This window comes from Bidens hawaiensis, unplaced genomic scaffold, assembly GCF_021521415.1.
Source record: "Bidens hawaiensis isolate Kalapana, Puna unplaced genomic scaffold, B.hawaiensis_p1.1 tig00014466_1, whole genome shotgun sequence".
NCBI lineage: Eukaryota > Viridiplantae > Streptophyta > Magnoliopsida > Asterales > Asteraceae > Bidens > Bidens hawaiensis.
This window is the reverse complement of record NW_027492259.1, coordinates 131,591-156,707: the sequence shown is the minus strand read 5'-3', so window position 1 is coordinate 156,707 and position 25,117 is coordinate 131,591. Positions and strand designations below refer to the sequence as shown.

The window sequence follows — 25,117 nt, the reverse complement described above, 5'->3', positions numbered from 1 at the left end:
TTGAGAAAATGAAGTTGTCTTTGATAGCACATATTTACAAGAAGTGCTTTGTTTTTTATTTTCAAAACTAGATTTTTCTTTAGTCACGTTCTCAACATGATGATCAGTTGATGAGCTGCTAGGACTGTTCTGTTCATCAACCTTAGCTTCGATTGTTTCATCAAAAATAGTTTCACATTCTGAATCAGATGAAGAACACTCACTTTCATTACAATCATTTGTACAACTGTCATCACTTGATGTTTCACAAAATACAGCTTTTGATCATGACATTAAACTTCCTAACATTGACTCACACACTTTATTACAGATAGGATTGTTAATTGTTTTTGTTAGACCCACACAAGACTCAAAACGGGGTTCTAACTCTCCTTCTGGCTTACAACCCTAGTTAAACTTCCCACGTTCACCATTTACATCACCTGCTACACAAGACACATTGACGTTGGACTTATCAGATGATGGAATTGGAGCAGTTGATGGAGAGGCAGCAGAAACAAATTTCACTGATTTTGGTAGTTTACCAATTCCATATGCCACTTCTTTATCAGGAGAAGTATTATAGCGAAAGTGGGGCAAGCTAGTGTAATTATCATTCATCGGTGGAGGTACCGCTGAATAATCATATCCTAGCCCCGCTTTAACTTTAGTACTTCTCTGTGCTCCAATAAGATCATCCAATTGCTCAGATGACGCTTCAAAACTTTCAACTTGTTATTCTTTTTCTCTTTTATCAGAAGCATCAAGTTTTAATTTCTAAATTTCATCTTTTAACTCATTAATTATATTTTTATAATAGATGACATCTTGCTCCTTTATAAAATTTTTATGTTTAAGATTTGCTACATCATCATGGTGAGTTTTTATCTTTTCAACATAAATCTTGTCGGCTTTAACATATTCATCATTTAGTTGACGAAGTTTTGCGTTTTCTTTCAAAACTTCGTCCTAAAGATATCTATATTATGTCACCTTATTTATGCAAGCTTGAGTGCAAAGATTATGATTTACCTCATCTATGGGTGACGCATCGGAACTTGCAGCTGTGGATGAGGATGCTTCATTGTTTGAACTGAAAGCCATACCTGCCATGTTGAGAGGATTCTGCAGCTCTTGAAATTGATCATCCCAATCCATACCAGTCTGGACCTCCGTTTGGGAGACAAGGGCCCTTGTGTTTGAGCTTGAATTGCCCTTGTGTGAATGATTTCCAATTCTTGGAGCTGAGCTGCTTGGCTTATGCACCTCATGCTTCTTTCCGGCAGCTTTACTGCTCTCCTCCTCAGTCACCTCGGTCACACGAATATCATTTGCCGGTTTTGACGGATTTGTGCATTCTCTCGAAAAGTGACCCATTTCACCACAATTGTAACACCGCAACTTTGACTTGTCAAACCCAATCCTCTTCCTGTCTGAATCCTTGAAGCTGTCTTTTCCATACATCTTCATGAAGTTTGTAGCTCTTTGCATAGCCATTGCCATTTGGTACTTGATATCCATCTTTTCTAGATCCTTTTGATTGATATCTCTCATATCCCCAATCTCTAATTGTGGAGGCAATAGATTTCCTTGCATCAACTCTTCATGGCTTGACAGAAAAGCATGAATGATTAAGATGTTTGAGTCATTCAACAAGGGTAGTGCTTCACAGTAGCTGGAGCTTTTACTTGGATGATTCTTTGATAATGATGAAATTCCGTGGGCCTTCAAAGCTTGCTCAACTGCACTATCGACTGCCTTCTGAAATGTGCTAGACGCAGATGATCCAGATTGACTTCCCATTGAGATAAAGGCAGTAGTCTGTGGAGGAACACTTGAGGAGTACTTTGGAGTTTTTACAGGGTACACATTTTGCTGAGTTGTGCTAATAAAGGCAGTTGGCATTGAAGATGCAGTACTCACCCCAGCTTGATTCAGAGAACTCAAATGGTTGTTCATTCTCATTTGCTTGTTCATCTCAAATGACTTGATAGTAGATATCAAATCACTTTTTGTCATAGCATTCAGATTGGTGGTTCTCTTGATTGTGATTGTATTTGTACTCCAACTATAAGGCAATGAATTCATCAACTTGTTATTGACCTCGGAGTTGGTGATGTTGACACTTGCAGCTCTGACTCTCACCATTAGCTTCTCAAATCTCTTCACCAAGTCCAACACAGCTTCACCCTGACGATGATTGAACATATTAAACTCTTCTTTCAACAGGGCTTTCTTGTTTTCCCTGATCTCAGCATTGCCCTCAACTTTCTCAACAAGTGCATCCCACAAACCCTTTGCACTTCTGTGTTCACGTAAAGTCTCAGTGATCTCATTTGAAAGACAAACTGTAAAAATGAGATATGCTTTCTTGTCTTGTGCTAACAGGTCCCTATCATTTTGATCATAATTTTCAGGAGCCTTTAGTTGTTCCCCAGCTTGTGTAACAGTCACGGGAACATGAGGATCTTGTTCAAAACATCTCATCAAATCAGTTTCATTCAATGAGATATAGTTCATGAACCTCCATTTAAAGTCGGCAAAGTTATCATCTAGGGTCACGTACTTTGGAGGTTTTTGAGGTGTTCCCACTTGATTTTCCAACAATAAATACCCCTTTAATAGCTCAGAATCAGTGCTCGTCATGATCTCAGCAGTCTCAAACACTTAATAGTCTTGAATTTTGAAACAGACAACAATTTCGCGCGAAAAAGTTTTTCGCGGAAAAAGTTTTTCAAGCGAAGCGAAAAACTTGTTTCAAGCAAAGCAAAAAAGTTGGTGAACAGTGATGCGAAGCGAAAAAGTTTCCAAGCGAAGCGAAAAAAAGCTATGCGATGCGAAATCACAAGCGATGCGAAAAACTTTCACGCGAAGCGAAAAACCTTTTGATGCGAAAAAGTTCAGTTTTCTAGAAGAAATCATTCTTGGATCTGTTCCACCTAACGTGTCAGTACTGGGTCAAAGGTTGGTACACTAACTTTTATGCCATGCGAAGCGAAAAAGTTAACTTGTCATTTTAACATATTTTCAATCCCGTAACACCAAATTTAACACCTTTAAACCAAAAACTTTTGAATCTAGGGCTAGTATACTTGTTATTTTCAACCAAGAACACAGTCTAAGTCATGTTCATCAACTAGAAACCGATTGTTTTTGTATTTTTATGATTTTTCTTGTTTTTGTAGATTTTCTTGTCAAGAACACTTCTTTTCTTCTTCTCAAGATCAAAACCCAAGGTTCCAAAAACCCTCAACTAGTGAGCCGAAGCTCTGATACCAATTGTAGGTCCCTTGGCGGGTGGATCTAACAACGTTCTTGGATCAACCTAACTTAGTGCTAGCGGAAATCATACTAAGCAACCAAAGAGGTCTCGGATCTTGAGTTTATGTTCGGGTTTAGTGAGAGAGAGAGACGAGAGAAAGTGAGAGAAAGCAAGTATATGTGTGTTAGATAATTTTTGCAAAAAGGATGTTCTTCTCATGGCATGCTCCCTATTTATAGAGGAGCATGCAAGAGAGATAGATTTTATTTCCAAAATGCCCAATGGGCTTGATTACAAGTTTTTCCTTTGGGCCATTTCTCTTGGGCCAATACATACAAAATAAACTACTAAAACCCATGAGATACATACATTCAATACAAAAGACTTAGATAAACAAAATGGGTCTAACAAGAAATCTTAGCAGGAACTCTATCAGCAATATCCTGGCAATTGATGAACTCCTAGGTTGTTAATGCATACTCGCTGCTAATGTCCAATTACCACTAATGACCAAGTTGGTGACTAATGACCACGTTCATCTTGATCAGTTGTAGCGTAGTTGCTGGTTACTAGTAATTTAATACTGATAATTAACACTTTAGTTACCACTGCTGATTAGTTTCAAATGAGTTTCATCAATCTTGATAATTTGAAGCAATTTCCAATAGTATTTTATTAAGTTGCCATAAAATCCTTCTTGGAAATTATATTTAAGTCGTATATATTTTCCATATTCAGAATCCTTGATTTAAGGAAGTTGCTATGATTTACTTTTTTTAATCTTTATTTTGCCATATATGTAATGGATCGAACCTTTCAATAAAATAATAGAGATTGAATCTTTTGCACCAATTTCTTCATGGTATCAGAGCAAAACCGATCCCCTAACCAGCTGTTCTAAATGGCCGGAGATGACACACTGAAGAATAATGGAGAGGCCATCGACCACACCTTTCCACTCTATCTACACGCTTCCAATTGCCCCAAGCAGTTGCACAACAAAGAGGGAAATAAGGAAAAACCCAAGTCGTGGGCAGCCATGGTCGAAATTGAACAAGCTACTGGACCGTGCCCAATACCGGGATTGACAGAGGAGCAATACAAAAGTTTCTTAAGGTTATTTGGAGGAAACAAGAATGAGCATGTTGTAGCAAACATGGCAAGTAAGGAGGTACCTGTTATGGCAAATATGGCAAGTACAACAAACACCGATTATGAATGGGTTGTCGACTCGGGTGCCACCTAGCACATTACATGCCAAGAAAATCTGCTTGAAAACATAACCACTAATGCACTCGGAGGGCTAGTCACTATCCCAAATGGGGAAGCTATCCCTGTTAAAGGGAAGGGAGATTTTATATTTAAAGGGGGACAAAAAATTGGAGGAGTCCTTTTCGTTCCAAACTTTACATGCAATCTCTTATCTGCCCAAAAGTTAACTAGAGATTTCCATTGCGCGGTCACATTTTTTCCCGATTTCTTTGTGTTACAAAGCTTGAAGACGGGGAGCTTGATTGGTTCGGGTAACTGTCGCGGAGGTCTCTACCGAATGGAGGGAATAAAAGACGAAAGGAAGGCAATGATAGTGACGGTTGATTCATGGCACAAGCGACTTGGGCATGCTTCAAACGTGAAATTGTCTCGTGTTAGCTTTCTCAAAGGTATTTCATTAAATTTCAAAGACAAAGTTTGTGATTCTTGTAACAAAGCAAAACTTACTCGTTTACCTTTTCCGGTTAGTTCTATTAAAACACGTGGATGCTTTGATTTGATTCATTGTGATATATGGGGGAAAAATAGGAGACCATCACTTACGGGTGCCAATTATTTCCTAACCATAGTAGATGATTATAGTAGGGTGGTGTGGGTTTATTTACTCAAACACAAATATGAAGCAAGCACTTATTTAGTTGAATTTTACAACATGATCAAAACGCAATTTGGGAAAGGCATTAAAAGAATTAGGTGCGATAATGGAGGTGAATTCATATCAAACCGCATGCACCAATTTTATGTCGAGCAAGGCATTGTTTTAGAAACAACTTGCCCCCATGCCTCTCTACAAAATGGGGTCGTGGAGCGAAAGCATAGGCATCTCTTGGAGATTGCACGTGCTTTACGGTTTGAAGCTAGCATCCCCACAACTTTTTGGGGAGAGTGTGTTCTAACCGCCATGTACATAGTAAACCGATTGCCCTCCAAGACCATAGATAACAAAACCCCTTATGAGATTTTATTAGGTCGTGTTCCAGAATATGATCACATGCGAATATTTGGTTGCATGGCTTACTACAGAAATACGGAAACCAATGGAGACAAATTCGAATCAAGAGGAAAATCGAGTGTATTTTTGGGTTATCCTCATGGTCAAAAGGGTTATAAAATTTATCCTCGAACAAAGAAAAATGGTGGTTAGTAGGGATGTAAGATTTGCCGAAAACACATTTTTTTTCCAAGGTGGAACCAAAAATCCTATGTCATGAATCTGAAATTTTTGAGCATACCAACCCAATTACTCAATGCCATGATTGTCAGCTCCATAACTATACTACTAAAGATATTACTACAGGGGGGGTGCATATCTCTTTAAATGAGGATAATGCACATGTTGAGGTGGACCCCATATTGCATGAAACACATGAACATTCTGAAGCAAATAATCAAACATGCATATAAGTGAAACTCATCAATGTGACACTACACCCAATGAAACACACCAAGATGGCACTACTCCCAGTGAAACTCACCAAGATAATGATACTCAAAATGAAAACAGTGAAGCGGTAAAAGGAAGGCAGAAAAGACAGAGAACGATCCCAACATACTTAAAAGATTATCAAGTACAACTGCCTTGTTCGATTGACCAAACGCCACCTGAGTCGGATTAATGCTCCACGGTACATCCCTTGTCTCATTATGTTTCATATAAAAACTTTTCTGACACTCATAAAGCTTTCTTGTCCGCCATCACAACTCATGATGAGCTGAAAACATTTTCCCAAGCGGCACAAAGTGAAGTATGGAAGGAAGCAATGAAGAAAGAAATTCAAGCACTCGAACAAAATAAAACATGGACACTCGAGAACTTACCAAAGGGAAAAAAGGCGATCGATTCAAAATGGGTGTACAAAGTTAAATTTAAACCGAACCGAGACATCGAAAGATATAAAGCAAGGCTTGTCGCAAAGGGTTTCACACAAAGAGAGGGTGTGGATTACCATGAAACCTTTGCCCCGGTCGCTAAATTGGTAACCGTAAGGACGCTTCTTGCTATAGCCATTAAACATGGGTGGGAAATCCAACAGCTCGACGTTAACAATGCGTTTTTACATGGAGATTTGGAGGAAGAGGTCTACATGAAAATCCCACAAGGATTTGCAAACAAGAACGAAACACGAGTTTGCAAGCTTAAAAAGTCCATTTATGGTTTGAAGCAAGCGTCTCGAAATTGGTATCACAAATTCACCAAGTCTCTAATTGCACTCAGATACAAACAGTCAAAGGCCGATCATTCCCTGTTCCTATACAAAGATACTAATGTGTTTGTGGCAGATCTCATATATGTTGATGACGTGATCATTGTGGGAAACAACATGAAACGAATAGAGCACACAAAGTCTCATCTTGACAAAGAATTTAGTATAAAAGACATTGGAACTTTGAAATATTTCTTGGGAATTGAGGTTGCAAGAACATCTGAAGGCTTAGTTCTTAGTCAACGAAAGTATACTTTAGACATCCTTGAGGAGAGTGGATTGCTTGGATGTCGGCCTAGTTCATTTCCTATGGAACCAAATGTGAAGCTTGACAAAGGAGAAGAAGAAGAGAAGGTTGACGCAAATCAGTACCGGCGACTTGTAGGTCGTTTGCTTTACTTACAAGCCACTCGCCCAGATATAACCTACTCAGTGAACATCCTAAGCCAATTCGTTGGAGACCCAAGAAAAACACATATGGAAGCCGCTATTCGAGTTCTTCGGTATTTGAAAACTACGATAGGGCAAGGAATTCTTTTATCCAAAGAAGGGGGCATGAAACTTGTTGCTTATAGTGATTCAGATTGGCTTGGATGCCCGTTTAGTAGAAGGTCCAAAACCGGATATTTGCTTCTATTGGGCGGGGTTCCAATTTTTTGGAAATCCAAGAAACAATCATTGGTATCACGTTCCTCCTGAATATCGTGTCATGGCTACATGTGTAAGTGAGATATTATGGGTTCGTTTGTTGCTCAAGGAGTTGGAAGTACCTCCCAACAGCCCCACGCCAATATTCTATGACAACCAAGCGGCTCGGCACATAGCAAACAATCCCGTCTTTCATGAACGAACAAAACATGTTGAAATGGATTGCTATTTTGTTCGCGAACGTGTTGAAGAGAAGATAATTACTCCCATGCATGATGGTTCAAAACAACAAATTGTCGACTTATTAACCAAACCCCTCGGATCACCTTCCCTGCGGTTACTTCTTGGCAAGTTGGGCATTCGAAACTTACATGCACCAACTTGAGGGGGAGTATTGAAAATTATATTTAAGTCGTATATATTTTCCATATTCAGAATCCTTGATTTAAGAAAGTTGCTATGATTTCCTTTTTTTAATCTTTATTTTGCCATATATGTAATGAATCGAACCTTTCAATAAAATAATAGAGATTGAATCTTTTGCACGAATTTCTTCAATCCTTACATCGTAGGCCCTATAGTTGGACCGCCTAGGCACTGCTTTCGAACCCCTCTAAGGTGGTGTCGCCCCCTTAACTCATGAATTCATTGATGCATGTAATGACAATGATGCTGAAAATTTTGATAAAAATGTATTTTTCAGTTATTTTGGACAAAATTAATTATTTATATTTGTTACTATATAATTATTATTTAGCATGTTTGTGTTCTACTATGTGACAGGATTACAATGAACCAAACCATGTCAAAAATGAAGCTAAGATGAATGACATGTTGATGCTCTAAGTTGTGTGGTCGAAGCTTAAGTTTGTCTCCACATCGGTAGCTAGAAAGATAAAACTTGAGCTAGAAAGATAAAACTTGAGTGGGTTTAAAAAGTGGGAGTTTCTATAGGATTGTATTTCTATAGAGCAAGGGATACCTAGTGGCCGTCAGAATGGTGTGATGCACCCAATGCGCTCGAGCACAAGCACAGGATCGGGACGAGGCTGATGAGCTTTTTGATAGCACCTCGCACACTTGCATCATCGCGGACCGCATGAGACCCACCATTAGTATTTTTAACTATAGTAGCGCGTAGGATCGGTTTGCAGCTGACATGGAAGACGAATAGTACATATATCCGTTCAAGTTTTAGAATATTAACTCACTAGCAATACAGAATTAATTTGAGAATTATTCCATTAAAATCGGACTTTGAAGTTCAAGCCCCCATTATAAATAGAACACGTTCATTCCTCGTTCTAAACACTCGAACACGTTCATGAAAACGATCACACAAACAATTTGAAGAGTTTCCAGCATTTTGTGTCTTGCATGCACTTATTCTGGGTGGTTGGACGATTTCCATGGTACGTCTTATCCGGCTGTTGTATTACTTGGGTGATTTGAAATCCATTTTAAGAGACTTTATTGAACATAAATCCTCAATCATCACACCAACTTTTTTTTTTATCTTGTATTTTGTATACATTTAGTTTATTTCTTCACTGTGTTGTAATTCGAATTACCGGTTAATAAGGTGCTACTTTATTTCCTTTATTTTATAAACACATGTCCTAAAAAAGTCTAAAAGAGCGTTTACTCAACACCTCGTAACTTGATCGATGTATTATAAATTCATTTGCATATATTAAATAAATACAATTGTGCTAAAATGACAATGATAACATTAGAATACCATATACATTATGTTTCTTAAAACTTTTGAAACCTGTGTTTAATTTACTAACTGTCATTCAATATACATTATAGTGGAAACTATAATGACAAAAGGGTGACGATACTCTAGGCGAGGCGCTACGAAAAAATAGCTCGATGTCAGGATGATACAAGTCGTTTCTTAAACTTTTTTAAAGGTATGTCTTGGATTATGCAGAAGGTTGGCCATCTTTATATATATAATCCCAAGAATAATTCGTAGGAATTAAGTTCTGTCCAATTAAGTTGTGAGTATATTTGGGACCAAGATTGCAATCATGATGCCCCAATAATTTTAATTAGGTTTTACATAACGATTTGTACCAACTCTAGACTGACTTCAGCACACTTGCTTAATTATTCAATCACCATGACGTGTAATCTTTATTCATATATATAATTATATATATTCATACGTATTTATATAGAAATATTAATGAGTCATCGTAAAGGAGATAGAAGAAACTTTATTAACAAGCTGTGACTAGCCATAAGTGGGGGGACATGTCTCATTCAATGAGAGATGCCTAGTTGATTGCCATTTAGGAAGGTGGGGGTGGGGTGTTCTAGCTTTATAGGGTTTACTTAGTACACACTGTTCTAATGCATGTTGTAATATGTATATGCAAGTAATTCGTGCACATGTAGTGTGGAATTTTGAGATGATTATGACCCTTGCTGGTTACGAGAGAAATAAGCAAAAACAATATTATGCATACCCACATGTAATTGATTTTTTTACGTCATTATAGCTTGGTGGTAGCTATGTTTCTCTTAAAGGGTCATAAGTCAACCTCTCATTACCCAAGTTCGATCCTACAACAATGGTGGTTTCTCCTCTTATCAGGATACATTTATTTAGTAGTAACCAAAAACCGGTTGACCACCCGGATGAGCCTGTGATGGCCGTCATGTAATTGATAAGCTATCAGTTTTGAAAGTTGGTGATGTGTTAATAAAACCAAACTTAATAATAATGAGTAATTCATGTTATGTTGTGTGTTGACAAACTAACAGTTTCATAAATCTTATCACGTATTCATATTTCTCCCGGTACAAGCGACCAACATGGCCAACAGGATATGCTTTCCCTCATGGTCGTCTAATCGATTCGGGGTTTATTCCTGAAATATTTGGTTAATCTATATCACTATTTTAATTATAAATTTCTACGCGGCTCTTCTTTTGATCTTTAATTTTTGAACCAAAATGACAGTTTCTATTGCTAATAACGATCAGTTAGCTATATCTATGCTTTTTTGTCCGACAAATTAACAATTGTTAGATTATCCACAATAATAGATTTTTATATGGTGTATTGGGTGTTTGTCCACCTCACTAGTTCTTACCTATTGCGACTGTGATTTTTATGATCCATTTTTAGGCCATGTGTCGTGGGCGAGGAGATTGGGCGATTTTGGGCGATAAGGAGGAGGAACCCCCCCCCCCCCCCCCCGGGGATGTGTTTTTGTTGCTGGCAATGGTTTGAAGAATATTATTATAATTTTAAATTTTACTGTTGAAACGGTCATAAATTTAAAAAAAAAAACAGTATATATACATATACTCTCTTCTTCTTCAACTTCATCTCCAACATCAACATTTCATACAAAAATACATCTCTTCTTAAAAAAAAAACCTACAAAATTGAATCCTAGAAACAACCCGAGCCATCAATTCCCCACTTTCGGGCAATATCATGCTCCGCAAACCCAACCGAGCGTAAACTTTCAATGGTTCCCGAACACCGGAAACCAACCGAACCTATAAACTATCAATTTCCTTTTCCCCGACCCAAACTTAAACCTGTACGCCAACTTTCTCAACCCCCAAAACCCCAAGCCAGTGTTCGGGTCTAGCCAACCGGAGCCGATGACGATGCCGGAGACTCAAACAACACGGGCCTTCGGTTCAACCCAAAAGACAGCCCGTAAACACAAAAAGAGGCAACCGGGGAAGCCAGCGGCGCCACGTGAGCAATAAAAGCCATGGATGGAGGAGGAGGAACTAAATATCACAAAAGCTTGGATCGTTATTTCGGAGGATCCCAGTGTTGGCAAGTTATTAATATTAAGTATTTATTTAACTTTATTTAGTATTTAAAATTAATATTAATTGTGAAAATAATTTTAATTGTAGCAAACTTTCGGTATATTTTGGATGAAAATATTTGAAGCTTGGCTTAGGCTAACGGGCAAACCGGAAGAATTCCAGGGTAAAGAAGCGGTTCAAGCCCATTGAAAGGTCATCAATCAAGAATGCAAAAAATATGTTGGGATATACAACCGATTGAGTGAACACGGTTGGCGCAGTGGGTAAAATGACGCCAACATCCAATCTCGAGCGTTAAGCGACTTTCAAACTTAAAGGAAACTGGAAGGGCGGCAAGGGAAGCCATTTAAGAATTTAAGTTCTTGGGAGAAACTTCGGGATTACCCGAAATGGAACTGGGCATCCACCGTTCCGGCCGCTCAACGATCCGAGGCATCATCCCGGGCTTCAAAAACGTCGAAGACCTCGTTTTCGACAAATCCGAGCACACCTGCAACACCCTCTGATGCTTGTAACTTCAACCTCGTTGACGAAGACGAGGATGGCGCGGTTAATTTAGGGACGACGACGTACAACAGTTGGCTCGACCCTGCGGGAGAGGAAGAAAAAAGAATATGAAAAATGTGAAGAGTTCGTCCTCGTCACGAGCCGATGTGGGGGCCCACGAAGAAGTCGGCCGACTAAACGAGGTGTTCAGTCATTTCGAAACCCGAAACGTGGAGCGTACCGCTTCCTTCCAACATAGCAACGAAACCAACGTCCGGATTGCCGATCTCTTTGAATTAGCAAATGAGAAAAGACTACGACTTCCTCGTCTCAAACGGGTTAACCAAAGAGGCCGCTTTATTAGAAGAACGACAAGTAGAAAAAATGCGCAAATTTTTTTTAGGTTTTTTTATGTATTTACGTTTTTTGTATTTCTTTATTTTAATTTTAATATATTTATTTATTTAATTTAATGGGTTTTTATTTGTTTAATTTAATTAAGAAAATAAAAAAAAAAGATGACATGGCGATGTAGGGGCTGCATCACCATTACACTCCTAAAACAAAAATTCCTCGTTTGTTGACTAGACGTCACATGTCAAAAATCGTTTCGTTTTGTAGTCCCTTCACTACACATAGCCTTACAAATATTTTTTACAAGAATAAGGAAAAACTTTGCTTTTGGCATGTGGTGGGGCCAAGTGGGGAGGACCGGGTGTTGAAAAAAAATATATAATAATTGTTTTTGGATAATGACGGGACAATGTTTTTTTGGATGTGTTTAGAATTTCTTATCTGATAGGTTTTTGATGATTTTAAATAATTGTGTTTTTATGATATAACAGTGGGTGTTTTTATGTTTCCTTATTATGGATGCTCTTAGAACTATACCTATATACTGTTTGGTTGGTATTTCCATGGCATGAATCTAGGTGTAATGAGGCAAGTGAACATGACTTATCGTCGATTGAACTATAACAAAATTGATTTCTCATCTTTCGCCCCCATTATATTGTGCCGTACGATATAGAGGTGATTGTAGAACTAGTCCACAATTCTTAAATAAGGTTATGAGATATCTACCACCTCCATCGGATCGAATGACTCTTATTGTTTTGTTGAGTTGTTTGTGTGCTTTGTACTCTATAAGGCTTTGAACACTCAAAAGCTTTGTGTTTATGCTTCAGCAGGTATGATATGCATAACGACTTTAGTTGCTTGAAAATACAAGAAATATCTTTCGCTATTTCTTTCGCCTGATCTAGATATTGTTCTAAAAGGATTGAGCTTTTTCAAGTGAGTGTCCACCATCTTTGTATACGCCACACAACCAAATACTTTAAGATGAGCAATATTCGGTTTCTTTTGTTTTAACATCTCGTATGGCGTTTTCTCCTTTAGGGCACGAGTAGGAATCCGATTCTCGATGTACGTTGCATGTTGGATTGCCTCACCCCATAAGTAATTCGGAACACCCATTGCTTTTAACATACTCCGTGTCATCTCTAATAAGGTTCGGTTCCGTCTTTTAACCACCCCGTTTTGTTGAGGTGTGTATGGTGCCGTTAGATGTTTTCGAATGCCTTCCATGTCAGAAAACTGGTTGAACTCATGTGAGGTAAACTCCTTCTTTTCGTCAAAAACCACATCACGAGCTATCACAACCTTCTGGGTATTCGGATCAAACAACCGGTATGCTTTGGACCCGGTTTCGACTCCGATATGCACTAAACTCCTCGAACGATCATTGAGCTTTTTAAAGTGAGTGCCCACTATCTTTGCATACGCCACACAACCAAATACTTTAAGATGAGCAATATTCGGTTTCTATTGTTTTAACATCTCGTATGGCGTTTTCTCCTTTAGGGCACGAGTAGGAATTCGATTCTCGATGTACGTTGCATGTCAGATTGCCTACCCCATAAGTAATTCGGAACACCCATTGCTTTTAACATACTCCGTGTCATCTCCAATAAGGTTCGGTTCCGTCTTTCAAACACCCCGTTTTGTTGAGGTGTATATGGTGCCGTTAGATGTCTTCGAATGCCTTCCATGTCAGAAAACTGATTGAACTCATGTGAGGTAAACTCACCACCTCGGTCGGTACGAAACGTCTTGATCTTTTTCCCGACATCACTTTCAACCAATTCCTTAAACTTCTTGAAAGCTTCAAACGCCTCATCTTTGGCCTTCAACAAATACGTCCAAACAAATCGTGAGTAATCATCGATTAAAACAAACACGTACCTGTTACCCGCTATTGTTGGAGGGGTAATCGGTCCACACAGATCACCGTGCACAAGTTCTAGAGCTCGAGTTGCCCTAAACGCCGCCGAATTAGGAAAGGATTGCCTCGTTTGCTTCCCGACCAAACAAGATTCACATAACTTGTTTTCATAGGTAACGCCACGCATTCCTTCAACCATCTCCCTCCAAGCCATTAGCTTTATTGACTCAAAGTTCAAGTGGCCATGCCTAGCATGCCACAACCAACTTGTTTCTTTAATTCGTCTTAGTAAACAAACCGGTTTACCAATCTTTAATTGTATCCGGTATAGCCGATTAGGGGAACGAGTCACCTTCATGAATAACCTACCTTGCCCATCATGCATCGTAAGGTAGTTATCTTTTATATGAATATCACACCCGTGTTATGAGGCTTGACCGAGACTAATAATATTACTTTGAAGACTCGGTATAAAATAAACATCCGTAAGCAAACGATGTTCACCACTTTTAGCCTCAAATAAAATCGACCCCTTCCCGTTTATATCAACATAAGAGTCATCACCAACTTAACATTTCCCGTGACACGATTGTTAAGTTCAGAAAAGAAAGACTTGTTACCCGTCATGTGGTTACTCGCGCCGTTGTCCAAATACCATTCATCACCATCTTTGGACTCGTAGTTTCCGATATAACCTTCTTTTCATTCAAGAACACCGTTTCTTGAACACTCTTCATCATAAACAAAGCAGGATCCCTTGTCTCGGATGCTTCAGCTAACTTTGCTTCACCTTGAACTTTATGTTTTCGGTTGGGACATTTATGGACGAAGTGTCCAAACTTATCACGTCGATAACATTGAACCTTTGAGAGGTCCCGGGTTTTGCCCTGATGTTCACAGTTTTCCCGGTTCATGGCGTTTTCTTGATGACCGCGATTTTGACCCGACTCGCGACCACCTCGTCCTCGCCCTCCTCCATGTCCACGGCCTCCACGAGTGGACTCATGGTCATTGTAATTCAGACTTTTGAAACATAAGCTTACCTTGGGTTTCGGAATGCATGTCTTCTTCCCGAATCCGCTCCTCGTATGCTTTTAAACGTCCCACTACGTCTTCAAACCCAACAGTTTTGAGATCCAAAGTTTGTTCAGGGGATGCAACAATTTGAATAAACTTCATTCGGGGTAGACTTGAAAGGAACTTCTTGACCATCTTAGTTTCCTCGATTGTCTCTCCTAAACTCGCCGCCTTCGACACCGTACATGAGAGTTTCGCCACAAACTCATCAATGGTCTCTGTTTCTTTCATCCTCATACCATCAAACTCGTTCATGAGAGTTTGCAATCTTGCCTCCTTAACCCGATCAGCCCCTAGAATACGCGTCTTAATCGCGTTCCAAATCTCCTTGGCCGAATCAAGATTACCAACTTGCATGATTGTCGCTTCCGGGATCGACTGATAAATCAACGCAATCACGATGTTGTTTTTATCGTCATCGGTTGTACCCGGATCAAATGGTATCCCAAACCTTATGCACGTTTAAGAGTACCTTTATTCGAATAGCCCATACCGTGTAATTGGTAGAGGTAAGCATGGGACTTGGAAAGCATTCGGGTTCCCGCTCGTCTTCATTGTTTCTTTATCACCCATCGTTCTTCGTCAAACTCCAACCGCAAAACAAGTTGATCAAACTTTGTTAAACTAAAGAAAGCAGAATTAAAACCAAAACGTTTTATTCTTTTTTATTCCTTTTCTTTTTTTCTCAATCGTATCGTCTGCCCACTAAGGATCCAGGAGCCTTGATTTTTCGTTTTTTTTTTATAAATATCAACCACACCTTTTTTGCAATCTAACGTGGAGGTGGGGTTTCCGATTTTTGCAAATTAATCTAGAACAACTTTCAAAAACTCCATTCCTTTGCAAAACTGTTTACGATTCAACACACCAACCTGACGCCGACCTTCAATCACTCCGTGTCAATCAAGACCTGATCAAACGCGCTTTATCACCGGAAAAGAGCTTGACCGCTCTGATATCAATTCAAGAACGAATAGATAACGGAAACACAAACGAGCACACAATATTTAGCACAAAACTTGAATACAATAATCCTCACGTATTATTATACTCAAGAAACTAGCACAAAACTTGAATACAATAATCCCTCTCACAATACCATAACCCTAACATGACTATGTATTTATAGGGAGACCCTAATTTGGCCAACAAGTAAAGCCCAAATATAAAAAGCCCAATTGTAACCCCATAAACACATTACAACATTAAATGAATTTCATAGGCCCAATAGGTCTAACCCAGTCATCTACACGTGACGGGCCTAATAAGATGGAAATTACCAACAAAAAGGACCAAATATAGCATATTACATGAATCAGTGAAACATGATATACATACCATAGTTACCTAATTCGCGGTTCGATTCGGTACGGGTTCGCGATTCGGATACGCAATTCGCCAAATGTAATGTATTCGGTACAGAGGGGGGTAAGCTCATTTCGGTACGAACCGGTACGGTGTACCATGTAGTTCGGTTCGATATACCCAAATTAAAAAATAACTATTTATAATTTATATATAATTATATATATCATGTTAATTTTATAATTTTTATGTATAAACTTATAAATTTTAAGAATCGAATGCAAACTAGTGAAAATAAAGGGAGCTAATTGTTAATAAACACAAACTAATTTTACTATTTTTATTATTTTTATGTAAACATTTATAAACTTAAAGGTCTAAATGTAAACTGGTGAAAGCTTAAGAGGAATAAATGTCAAATTAACCAAAATTTTTAAAACCTATAACAAAACCACCCACATTCTTAACTTCATATACGCCGCCGTCGCTTCCAATTTCCTCATTCTCCGGCAAAAATGGCAGCACTGCTATCAAAAATTGACATAGCGTACCGGAGCGAATTGGAACACCGAATTCGTTTGTTTGGTATGCTGTACCCGAGCGAACCGGAACATAGTGAATTTCGTTTGGGTTCATTGCGAACCAATTCGTAATTCGCGGGTCTTCCGGCGAATTCGGTAACTATTTACATACAGCCATTTCACCTGTTCTACTTTAAGGTGATTTTGTCATCTCACTACTTAGGCATGACTCACATACATCAAAGATCTCTTAACCAGTAGATTCCAATAATCCACTTGTCTGGAGTTTTTACAAACGTCTTTTGTTAATGAAGCAATGTTGACGATGCTAAATATATGTATTGAAGTCTATATATCCTCATTCTTGTGGTGATGAATTTTATATGGAACCAATATTAAGTGAACAATTTAAACCATTTTCATAAGTGCTATTTCGAACCCGTAGTGTCAAAATTAAATACAGTATTATTGATATAAACAAACAAATGTCCACGAAACTAAATCTTAAGTTTTGTTCCACAGTCTAACTAGGTACGAGTGTACGACAAACATTCTCGGATTTTTAAAAACAAGCTCCCCTAAAACCTTTATAAATTAATAATAGTGAGATATTATTATATCGATAAATTATTAAATTATTAATTTAAAGAATTGACTAATCCAACCGGCTCAAATGATTTAAACGATGCAAATTCTAGAGAAGGCATTCATGAGCTTGAGAACTTGAATGCGGAATGCATTATCGGCACAAAATGGATGTGAATGACTTGTTGTATAATCCAGGTGAAAATAATGAATGTTACGATATTCAAAGCATTGAAGAAATATATGACGGATACCGTTTAAAATCCGGTTGATAATGAAGTTGATGATTCAGTACCTTTAAAACCGGTCACTTGGAAAAGAAGCATTGCAAGCGGCAACAACTCTTCACAACTTTTTGTTGCAATACGAGAATACACTGACTCAACTCTTAAGTGCAATTGAGAGATTTAAAGTTGAACTCAATATAGATTTAATGTTAAAATAAAAATCAAGTTATTATAAATTCATTTTTTACTAGACAATCCTAGAATTTTGGAATATTTTAATAATTATTAATTTATAGTTATGCTGGGACGAATATTTTATGTTGGGATTTCAAAAAAATTATTATTTTATTATTTTATCAATTGGGGTCCAATTTTGTACTGGTTCTAAGTTGGAACCGGACAAATTATTAATCTTATCGAGGTTATTAATGTATCGGTTATTAAATTATAGATGTTCTATTGTACTTGAAAATTAATATACTGAAATATCCTATTATCTTCAAAGTCGCAAACACAAAAACATATAGTTTTAAGTACGATAATAAGATCATTATTTAAGTGTAAAGCTATCAAAAAAAGCAGTGCTTTAGCGATATCCTGCTATATGATCAGTACTAAATGATATAACGTTTATACAGTTCTTATGACTCTCTGTTTAAAATTGATTGTGTATTGAGTTAGGAAGTGTTACTTCTTCGCAATGTTATATTTATACCTTGATTTGATGTTGTATTGAACTTCTATGTGTCTTCAAATTATTACTTGTATTAACTTCAATGAATGACAAATTATTTTCCTTGATAAAATGGAAATACAAAAATTGCTCAAAATATTTTAGTTCCTCTATCTCCTAGTATATCCTTGATTAGTATGCTTAATTTCCTTCCTTTTTTTTCCTTTAACTTGGAAAAGAAATCTCATCAAAATCGTCCAACGATAAGAAAACTTCGTCCAGACATGAAAGCTCATTTCCATCATCGTTGTCATTGTCACCACTATCCTCGAACACCCTACATATCACCCAATCGGTATAATCCTATGATTTGGAAATTAAATTGTTAAAAACAACAATAAAAAAAGGAAAATGATAATCAAATATCTTTTGGTGATCGAATACATCAATTTTACCAACATATTATACAATTCCTAAGGTGTAATTAACGTACGAAAAATTAAATACTAAATAACCCTAATGTTGAAGAAAGGAAATCTTGAAGACTTACTGATTTGGATAGGCCTCTTCTAGATCTACCAGTGCTGCTACTGCAAGATGAACTATCATTATCAGGAAGCCTAAATTCCTCCATTATCCAACTTGTTTTAACACCTTCAGGTGCTTCACCAGTATGAAACACATAATATTTCTTCACTCCAACGTTTCGTTTGCGACTACTTGAACTTACAATTTGTTCATCGCATCCCCATGATTTCCAATACCCGCTTGTTGTTATTCGATTTTGTGTCCTCCTGCTGTAATAGTACCACTTTTTCCTTCCACCATAGCTTTACCTACAATCAAAGCAAAGCCATGCATATATGACAGTAGACCCATGTATTACACAAGTTGGATAATTAAAACGATATGATTTATAAATCTGTAAATAATTCTTATAAAAATGATATAATTTATATTACATGGATTACAAAATGAAAAATTGTTCAATTTATACAAATGTTTTGTGAATAAACTTAACGTTTTTCACAATAAAACACATTTTATATTAAAAAAAAGTTATAGAAATTACTATTATTTAATATGAGATAGAGAGAAAACAAAAAATTATAAAATGAATTAAAGAGTTAGGTACAATAAATAGGAAATAGAGACGGGAAAAAACATATGAAAAATTCACCAGAGAATGACACGTAACAAAAAAGTTAGCTTTTAGTACGTAGACTTTTATAAGCATGCAATATTCTATAATTAATCTATCTATAAGATGAGAAATTTAATGTACCATCCAAATCCCAAGGATCATAAGGGTGGAGATCGAGATCAGGGATGATATGAGGGTGGTAGGGGAAGATAGAGACCTTGCGTTGAAGAAAGTGAACGACGAGTTCTTCATCTGTAGGACTAAACCGGAAACCAGGTGGGAGGTGATCATGGTTTTTGTCACTCATTTTAAGGGGATATGAAGTAATAATATTGTAAGGCTTTGGATAGGGGCATTATATACAGTGATAGGAAGAGTGATCAGAGAGAGAGAGAGAGAGAGAGAGACGTGAGATAGAAGTATTGTGATCTACACCACCATGAGTAGTAGTGACTGAGTGATCAATGTGTGTGTGTGTGAGAGAGAGAGAGAGAGAGAGTTTGGTGCATAATGTAAGTATTATGAGTTTTGGTTTTGAAGGTATCTGTTTGCTTTTGGTAGCTCCCTTGGCAGTGTAAAACAAAAGGTTTGGAAACTAAACAAGACAACATGTCACGGTATGATCTGTTATACCTAACTCTATGTATTTAAGTGTGCGTATACATACATACATACATACATACAATTTAGACCTGGCCGGTTTTGGTTTTGATACACCACTTTAAATTCATGCACCGAGTAGTGTTGTAACTGATCGTTATTTTTTTGTAAACGACTAATGTTTACAGTACTCGTTGTTATGTGAATGAGTAAGAAAATGTGTGTAACTGTGTGTTTACAGAGAGTCATATGCAAAACACTATATTATGAAAACATGTGATAAAAAGATAAATTATTCATTCTTCGGTTTTAAAAATTCTGATTTAAAAGAAAATGATGTAAATTTAGTTTTTATTGTTTTTCGATTATCCACTCCTCGAACTGAAAAACGAACGTGAACCAATTTCATTTATGTATATAAACCACATATATATGGTCTACACAAGTGTAGGACAGGTTATATTACCTATCTACACATACAAAAAAAAAGCAAAAAAATTAGTGTTTTATGCATATAATTGACACATGTATTGATGGTCGGGTATATTTCATGTATTTTACCGTATTAAATGTTTAGTTTATTGAATTTACAGTGTTAACTGTGGTACTTCAAGTTTGTTTTTGTATTTTAGGTGTGTGAGCATTAAAGATACTAATTGGAGTCTTTTACATGCTTACTTTGAAGTTTGGGGGAGTTCGGAAGTGATTCGAGGGCGTTTAGAAGTAAAAGGGGTATATCCGGGGCTAAAAAATGGGTTACGAGACCCATAACATATGAATTTTGAGTTTCACAATGAGACAAATCTGAATATGAGGTTATCTTAGCTCGCGTTACGCGAAAATAGGGTGATAAATCCTTCACACTAGCAAAGGACATAAAAAAACGGGGAAAAAGAAAGCTAGTTGTTGATATAATCTGTTTTCAGCCCTCATTTGGCATATCCTTCATTCCAGAGACCAATGACAACCTAGGAGACGTTTTTGCACCATCTCGAAGCTTCCGTTTCGTTGACTCATTCGTGTTCTAATCCATTCAACACATAAGCAAGCTAATCATCATGTAGAGGTAAGGCTAAATCCGTTATAACCACTTTAGGTGTAGTTTTTGTGCGTAAAATGAATGTATTTGTTCTTCTTGTCTTAGAATTCGATTGAAGTTTGATTGAATGTGTGTTTAATCTAGCTTTATGTTGGTTTTGATTGTTTAACAATTGTTTGTCGACGATTTTAGTTTATCATAATTGATGATTGGTTGTGTTCATCAACAGTTAGGATTAAGTTCTTATAGTCATTGAATTGTTGCTTTCGATCATTGATTTACTTGGAGTCTTTTACAAATAAACTGGTAATTGGGTAGACCACATTCAATTGTGTCAATTAATCGGATTAGGTTTTGTGTATCAACACGATCAAACTACTGTGTCTAGTATTTTCTTATCAATCTTAATTGACGATCCATGTCTATGTATGTATCCAATTGACAGGATTCATAGTTGTTTATTGGATTGCATAACCCCTAAACTTGAAGTGTGTCACCCTTTTCCTAAATTGTTTTAGAACTAAGCACTCAAGTTTTCATAATCAAATCTTTGAAACCACTTGACATCGTTTGTCCGCTTAATTTGATAACTAATAAATCATTAGTATAACTTGCACTTTCCACTTATTCCCTTTAGTGACGACCTTACTTACTCGCACTACCTATAGGTATTTAAGTGATTAAAATACTTGTTTTTTTATTAGAGCATGACATCTACGTCATGTATATGTATATGTATATGTATAAAGTATACATTAAAAAATTGTAAACCGGTGATAAAAATGGGTTTAAACTATAGTTTTCCTACTGTAATTTGATATCGTAGTAATACTTATTTGGTGCGTGGTGCTTGTCAAGTATTAGATCACACCCATTTGAAGTAAAAATTGTAAATTGTAAATCAGTTATAAAAAATAAAATTGATGGGTTGAATTATATTTTCACACAGTAATTTGATCTGTAATAATACTTATTTGGTGCCATAGTGCTTATCATGTATTAACAAATCGTACATATCCGTTTGTAGTTACCACTCAATTAGGTGGATTTAGGGTATACCGGATACCCAACTCCAGCCATTATACTACATGTTGTCTTCCAAACAGTCAACAAGCTAGCTAAATTAGAAGAAACTTAATGGTAGTCAATATTCGGTTACGTAAATCATAGGAGATCATCAATGTATTTAAGGCTGTCCGTTGTCATACGCGAGTGGAGCTACGAAGAAGGTGGCGTGAGCCACGTAGATGGCACACACCACACCGGCCTCCCGCGAGCGGTTGAGCGAATGGACTCTTGCGATCCGCCATGAGCCGGGTCGCGACTGGTGAAGTGAAGAAAAGGGTGGATGTCACACCCCGACTTAGGGTCTATAGGTGTGACCAATAGTTGGTACATGTTTTGTAAATATATCAGAGTTACAAATTGTTTTAGCGGAAGACATTATTTAAAATAAATTATTTATTCATTTTTTGAAAACTTCTCAGTTATTAAATATCCGAGTGCTTACAAATAAAATATTAATTTATTTCGGACACTTTTCGGATAATGAATGTCATTTGATTTATAAAGTTTTGATAAACCTGTTCATATTATTTTAATAATTTAAAATCGGGCCATCTTCATATAGCAAGCTTCTATCTTCATGAATGACTCAAATCCTTGCTGCCTATGTTATACTTGTTTTCCAAAAATGCCGGAAAAAATACGTTAGGTATATGCTGGTGAACACGTTGACACAAAATAATTTTGATACTTAATTATCCCCTCGAGACGTCGTAGGCCACGGCCCAACGTGGCATAGGAAATAACTAAGTTCTAAAAGTCGAAATTACTATTATAAACATACACCTCAACTCGAAACCACTCAGCGAACACCGCAGCATCAAGGACTTAACAACTACCCATATACATAAGATAATCCCCTCTCGGACATTACTTAGGTCCGGCCCAACGTGGCGGAGGCATTAGCAAGTGTGGTTCCCACCATCTACCCACATATGTAAGGATCCAGACTAACGTATAAGATACCCTGAAGGCAAGCGATTACCTTTGTTTATAAATTTTTAGGGATATATAATCCCATGTAAACATTTAAAGACTTGATTTATAAACTTATAAAAGTTTTAGTGTATTCACGCCTATAAAGAATTTAGACATATTCACCTTTGTTCTGATTAGTGTGTCTCACTGATTTATGCTTCTTGTTACCTCGGAACTATAGTACGAGAATAACCTTTTATAAATACTAGATCAGCGATCTAGCTTCAGACCTTTAGTCTGTTCGCATAACCTTTACCTTGATATTCATTTCTTTTATAAAACATAGGGATCTTTAGTCCTTTATTTGTTCATCATTTATTAACTACATTTCCTCCTCATGAAGAAACGTAAATATTGAGCTTCTTCTTTCATAAGAAACATTTATAAAATCTTTATATAAAATAATATTCTATCCATAATCTCGTCCTATGAAATCTATATTTCACTTATTATCTGATCAAGGTATGGGCTATATTCCTGACTAGGGTCTAAGCCATATATAATAAAATAATCTGGCAGAACCCTTACCTTGTATAGCTTGCTTAGAAAAAATGTCTAGGCTTCACTCGGGCAGCATGTCTACTTATCATCGAATATTCAAAAGAATAAACCGATAGAGGTTCTACTACTTGTACGGACTTCGAGACAAAAAGCGTGTCGGATGACGACACATTTTACGAGGTTATATGTGTGATTGGAGTGTGATTGGACGAATGAGGATTTTTCCTATGGCCACCTACTCATAGGCAGGAAAAATGTTCCTTCGCGTAGCGCGAATGACCATCATCTGATTAGTTCGCGTAGCGCGAACGGCTAATAAACCGCCTCAGACATTTCTTGTCCTTCGCATAGCGCGAAGCATTCCTTCGCGTCGCGTGAAGTAGACTCATAGGTCTGGTGAGTTGACAACTAGACCTGCCACGTGTCACCACGTGGTGACACGTGTCATATGACGTGTTGCCACATGTCAATCAACAACACGATTACTTCATCGCTACTTCGCGTAGCGCGAAGTTGTTGTTTCCAATTCCCTTGCGTCGCACGAAGGAATAAAAATTCAGATTTTCGTTTTTTTTAGTCCTTGGACTTTGGTAGCTCGTCATGTCTTAATCTAACTTTTATCGTTCAAAAATACTAAGGCGGCTTGCGGCGATGCGAGCGTACGAAGTACAAAGTGCGCTATCAAAACGCCACATTGCGCCCATCACTCGAGCCCGTGCCCGTGCGCATCGAGTGCCTCGCACCCTCTGCTAGGACTACTGAGAGTGGTTAGCCACATAAGAATAGTATAGAAACTTTCTTTCTTATAAAGAGCTTCCAAGTTTTATAATTTTCCAATATGGAATGAAAGTTTTCTTTCCTATTTATACCCGTGTGGAATGCTTCCACTTTCTTCATCTTTCCATGTCGGATGAAGTTTCTTATTTTCTTAACGTGAAATACTTTTATTTTTCTTATCTTATTTTTTCATTACTTATCTTTGAGAATACTTTTAATCCCTCATCTTTCAAAATTATTATCTTTAGCCCAAAATAATTATGGAATTTTCCGGGATGTTACAATGGAGGACAGAAACACACCTGATGGCGGCGGCGGTTGAAGGTATCCTGATAGAGAAGTTACCGGTGGTGAAGGCAGGTGGCGCAGATGATGGTGACGGGTATGGTTGTGCGGGTGATCGGCGAACGGTGGTGAGGGTGATTTCGATGGTGTTGATTCAATCAAATGCATGGGTTGATTAGGTTAGGGATTTAATGGTTAGGGTGATTCCGGTGGTGTTGATTCAATCAACGGTGGTGAGGGTGATCAGCGAAATGGTGGTAAGGGTGATTCCAGTTGTTTTGATTCAATCAACCGTGATGATGGTGATCGGCGAAACGGTGTTGAGGGTGATTCCGGTGGTTTATATCTTTGTTATAAAAATTTATCTATTAATATATATTCTTATTTTAAATTTAAAAAATCAGAAAATTCACTGAAGTCACCGTTCGCTTGAACCACAACAGGCTCAA

General features: G+C 37.4%; 2 protein-coding genes across 2 annotated transcripts; both read right to left on the bottom strand.

Annotated features, from left to right (window-relative positions):
• Positions 1-14,514: 14,514 nt before the first annotated feature.
• On the bottom strand, positions 14,515-15,541 carry LOC143546818 (uncharacterized). The gene is made up of 3 exons (XM_077038396.1): positions 15,462-15,541; positions 14,935-15,419; positions 14,515-14,879 (listed from the first exon to the last, which is right to left on the bottom strand). The coding sequence occupies exons 1-3, from the start codon at positions 15,539-15,541 to the stop codon at positions 14,515-14,517; spliced, it is 930 nt and encodes a 309-aa protein (XP_076894511.1).
• Positions 15,542-18,446: 2,905 nt separating this feature from the next.
• Positions 18,447-19,730, bottom strand: LOC143546787 (NAC domain-containing protein 104-like). Its single transcript, XM_077038373.1, has 3 exons — positions 19,562-19,730; positions 18,830-19,113; positions 18,447-18,642 (listed from the first exon to the last, which is right to left on the bottom strand). Exons 1-3 carry the CDS (start codon positions 19,728-19,730, stop codon positions 18,505-18,507), a joined length of 591 nt encoding a protein of 196 aa, XP_076894488.1. The 3' UTR covers positions 18,447-18,504.
• Between the last annotated feature and the right edge of the window lie 5,387 nt (positions 19,731-25,117).

Bases quoted from the DNA above. Each gene is read 5' to 3' on its own strand.
- LOC143546818 (XM_077038396.1), bottom strand. From the start codon at position 15,541: ATGGGTGATAAAGAAACAATGAAGACGAGCGGGAACCCGAATGCTTTC. The intron at 15,420-15,461 runs GTATGGGCTATT...AACGTGCATAAG, and splicing joins TTACCTCTACCAATTACACG to GTTTGGGATACCATTTGATC. The intron at 14,880-14,934 runs GTAAGCTTATGT...CCACTCGTGGAG, and splicing joins CATGCATTCCGAAACCCAAG to GCCGTGGACATGGAGGAGGG.
- LOC143546787 (XM_077038373.1), bottom strand. From the start codon at position 19,730: ATGAGTGACAAAAACCATGATCACCTCCCACCTGGTTTCCGGTTTAGT. The intron at 19,114-19,561 runs CATTAAATTTCT...TTGATTGTAGGT, and splicing joins TCCTTGGGATTTGGATGGTA to AAAGCTATGGTGGAAGGAAA. The intron at 18,643-18,829 runs GTAAGTCTTCAA...TCCAAATCATAG, and splicing joins GAAGAGGCCTATCCAAATCA to GATTATACCGATTGGGTGAT.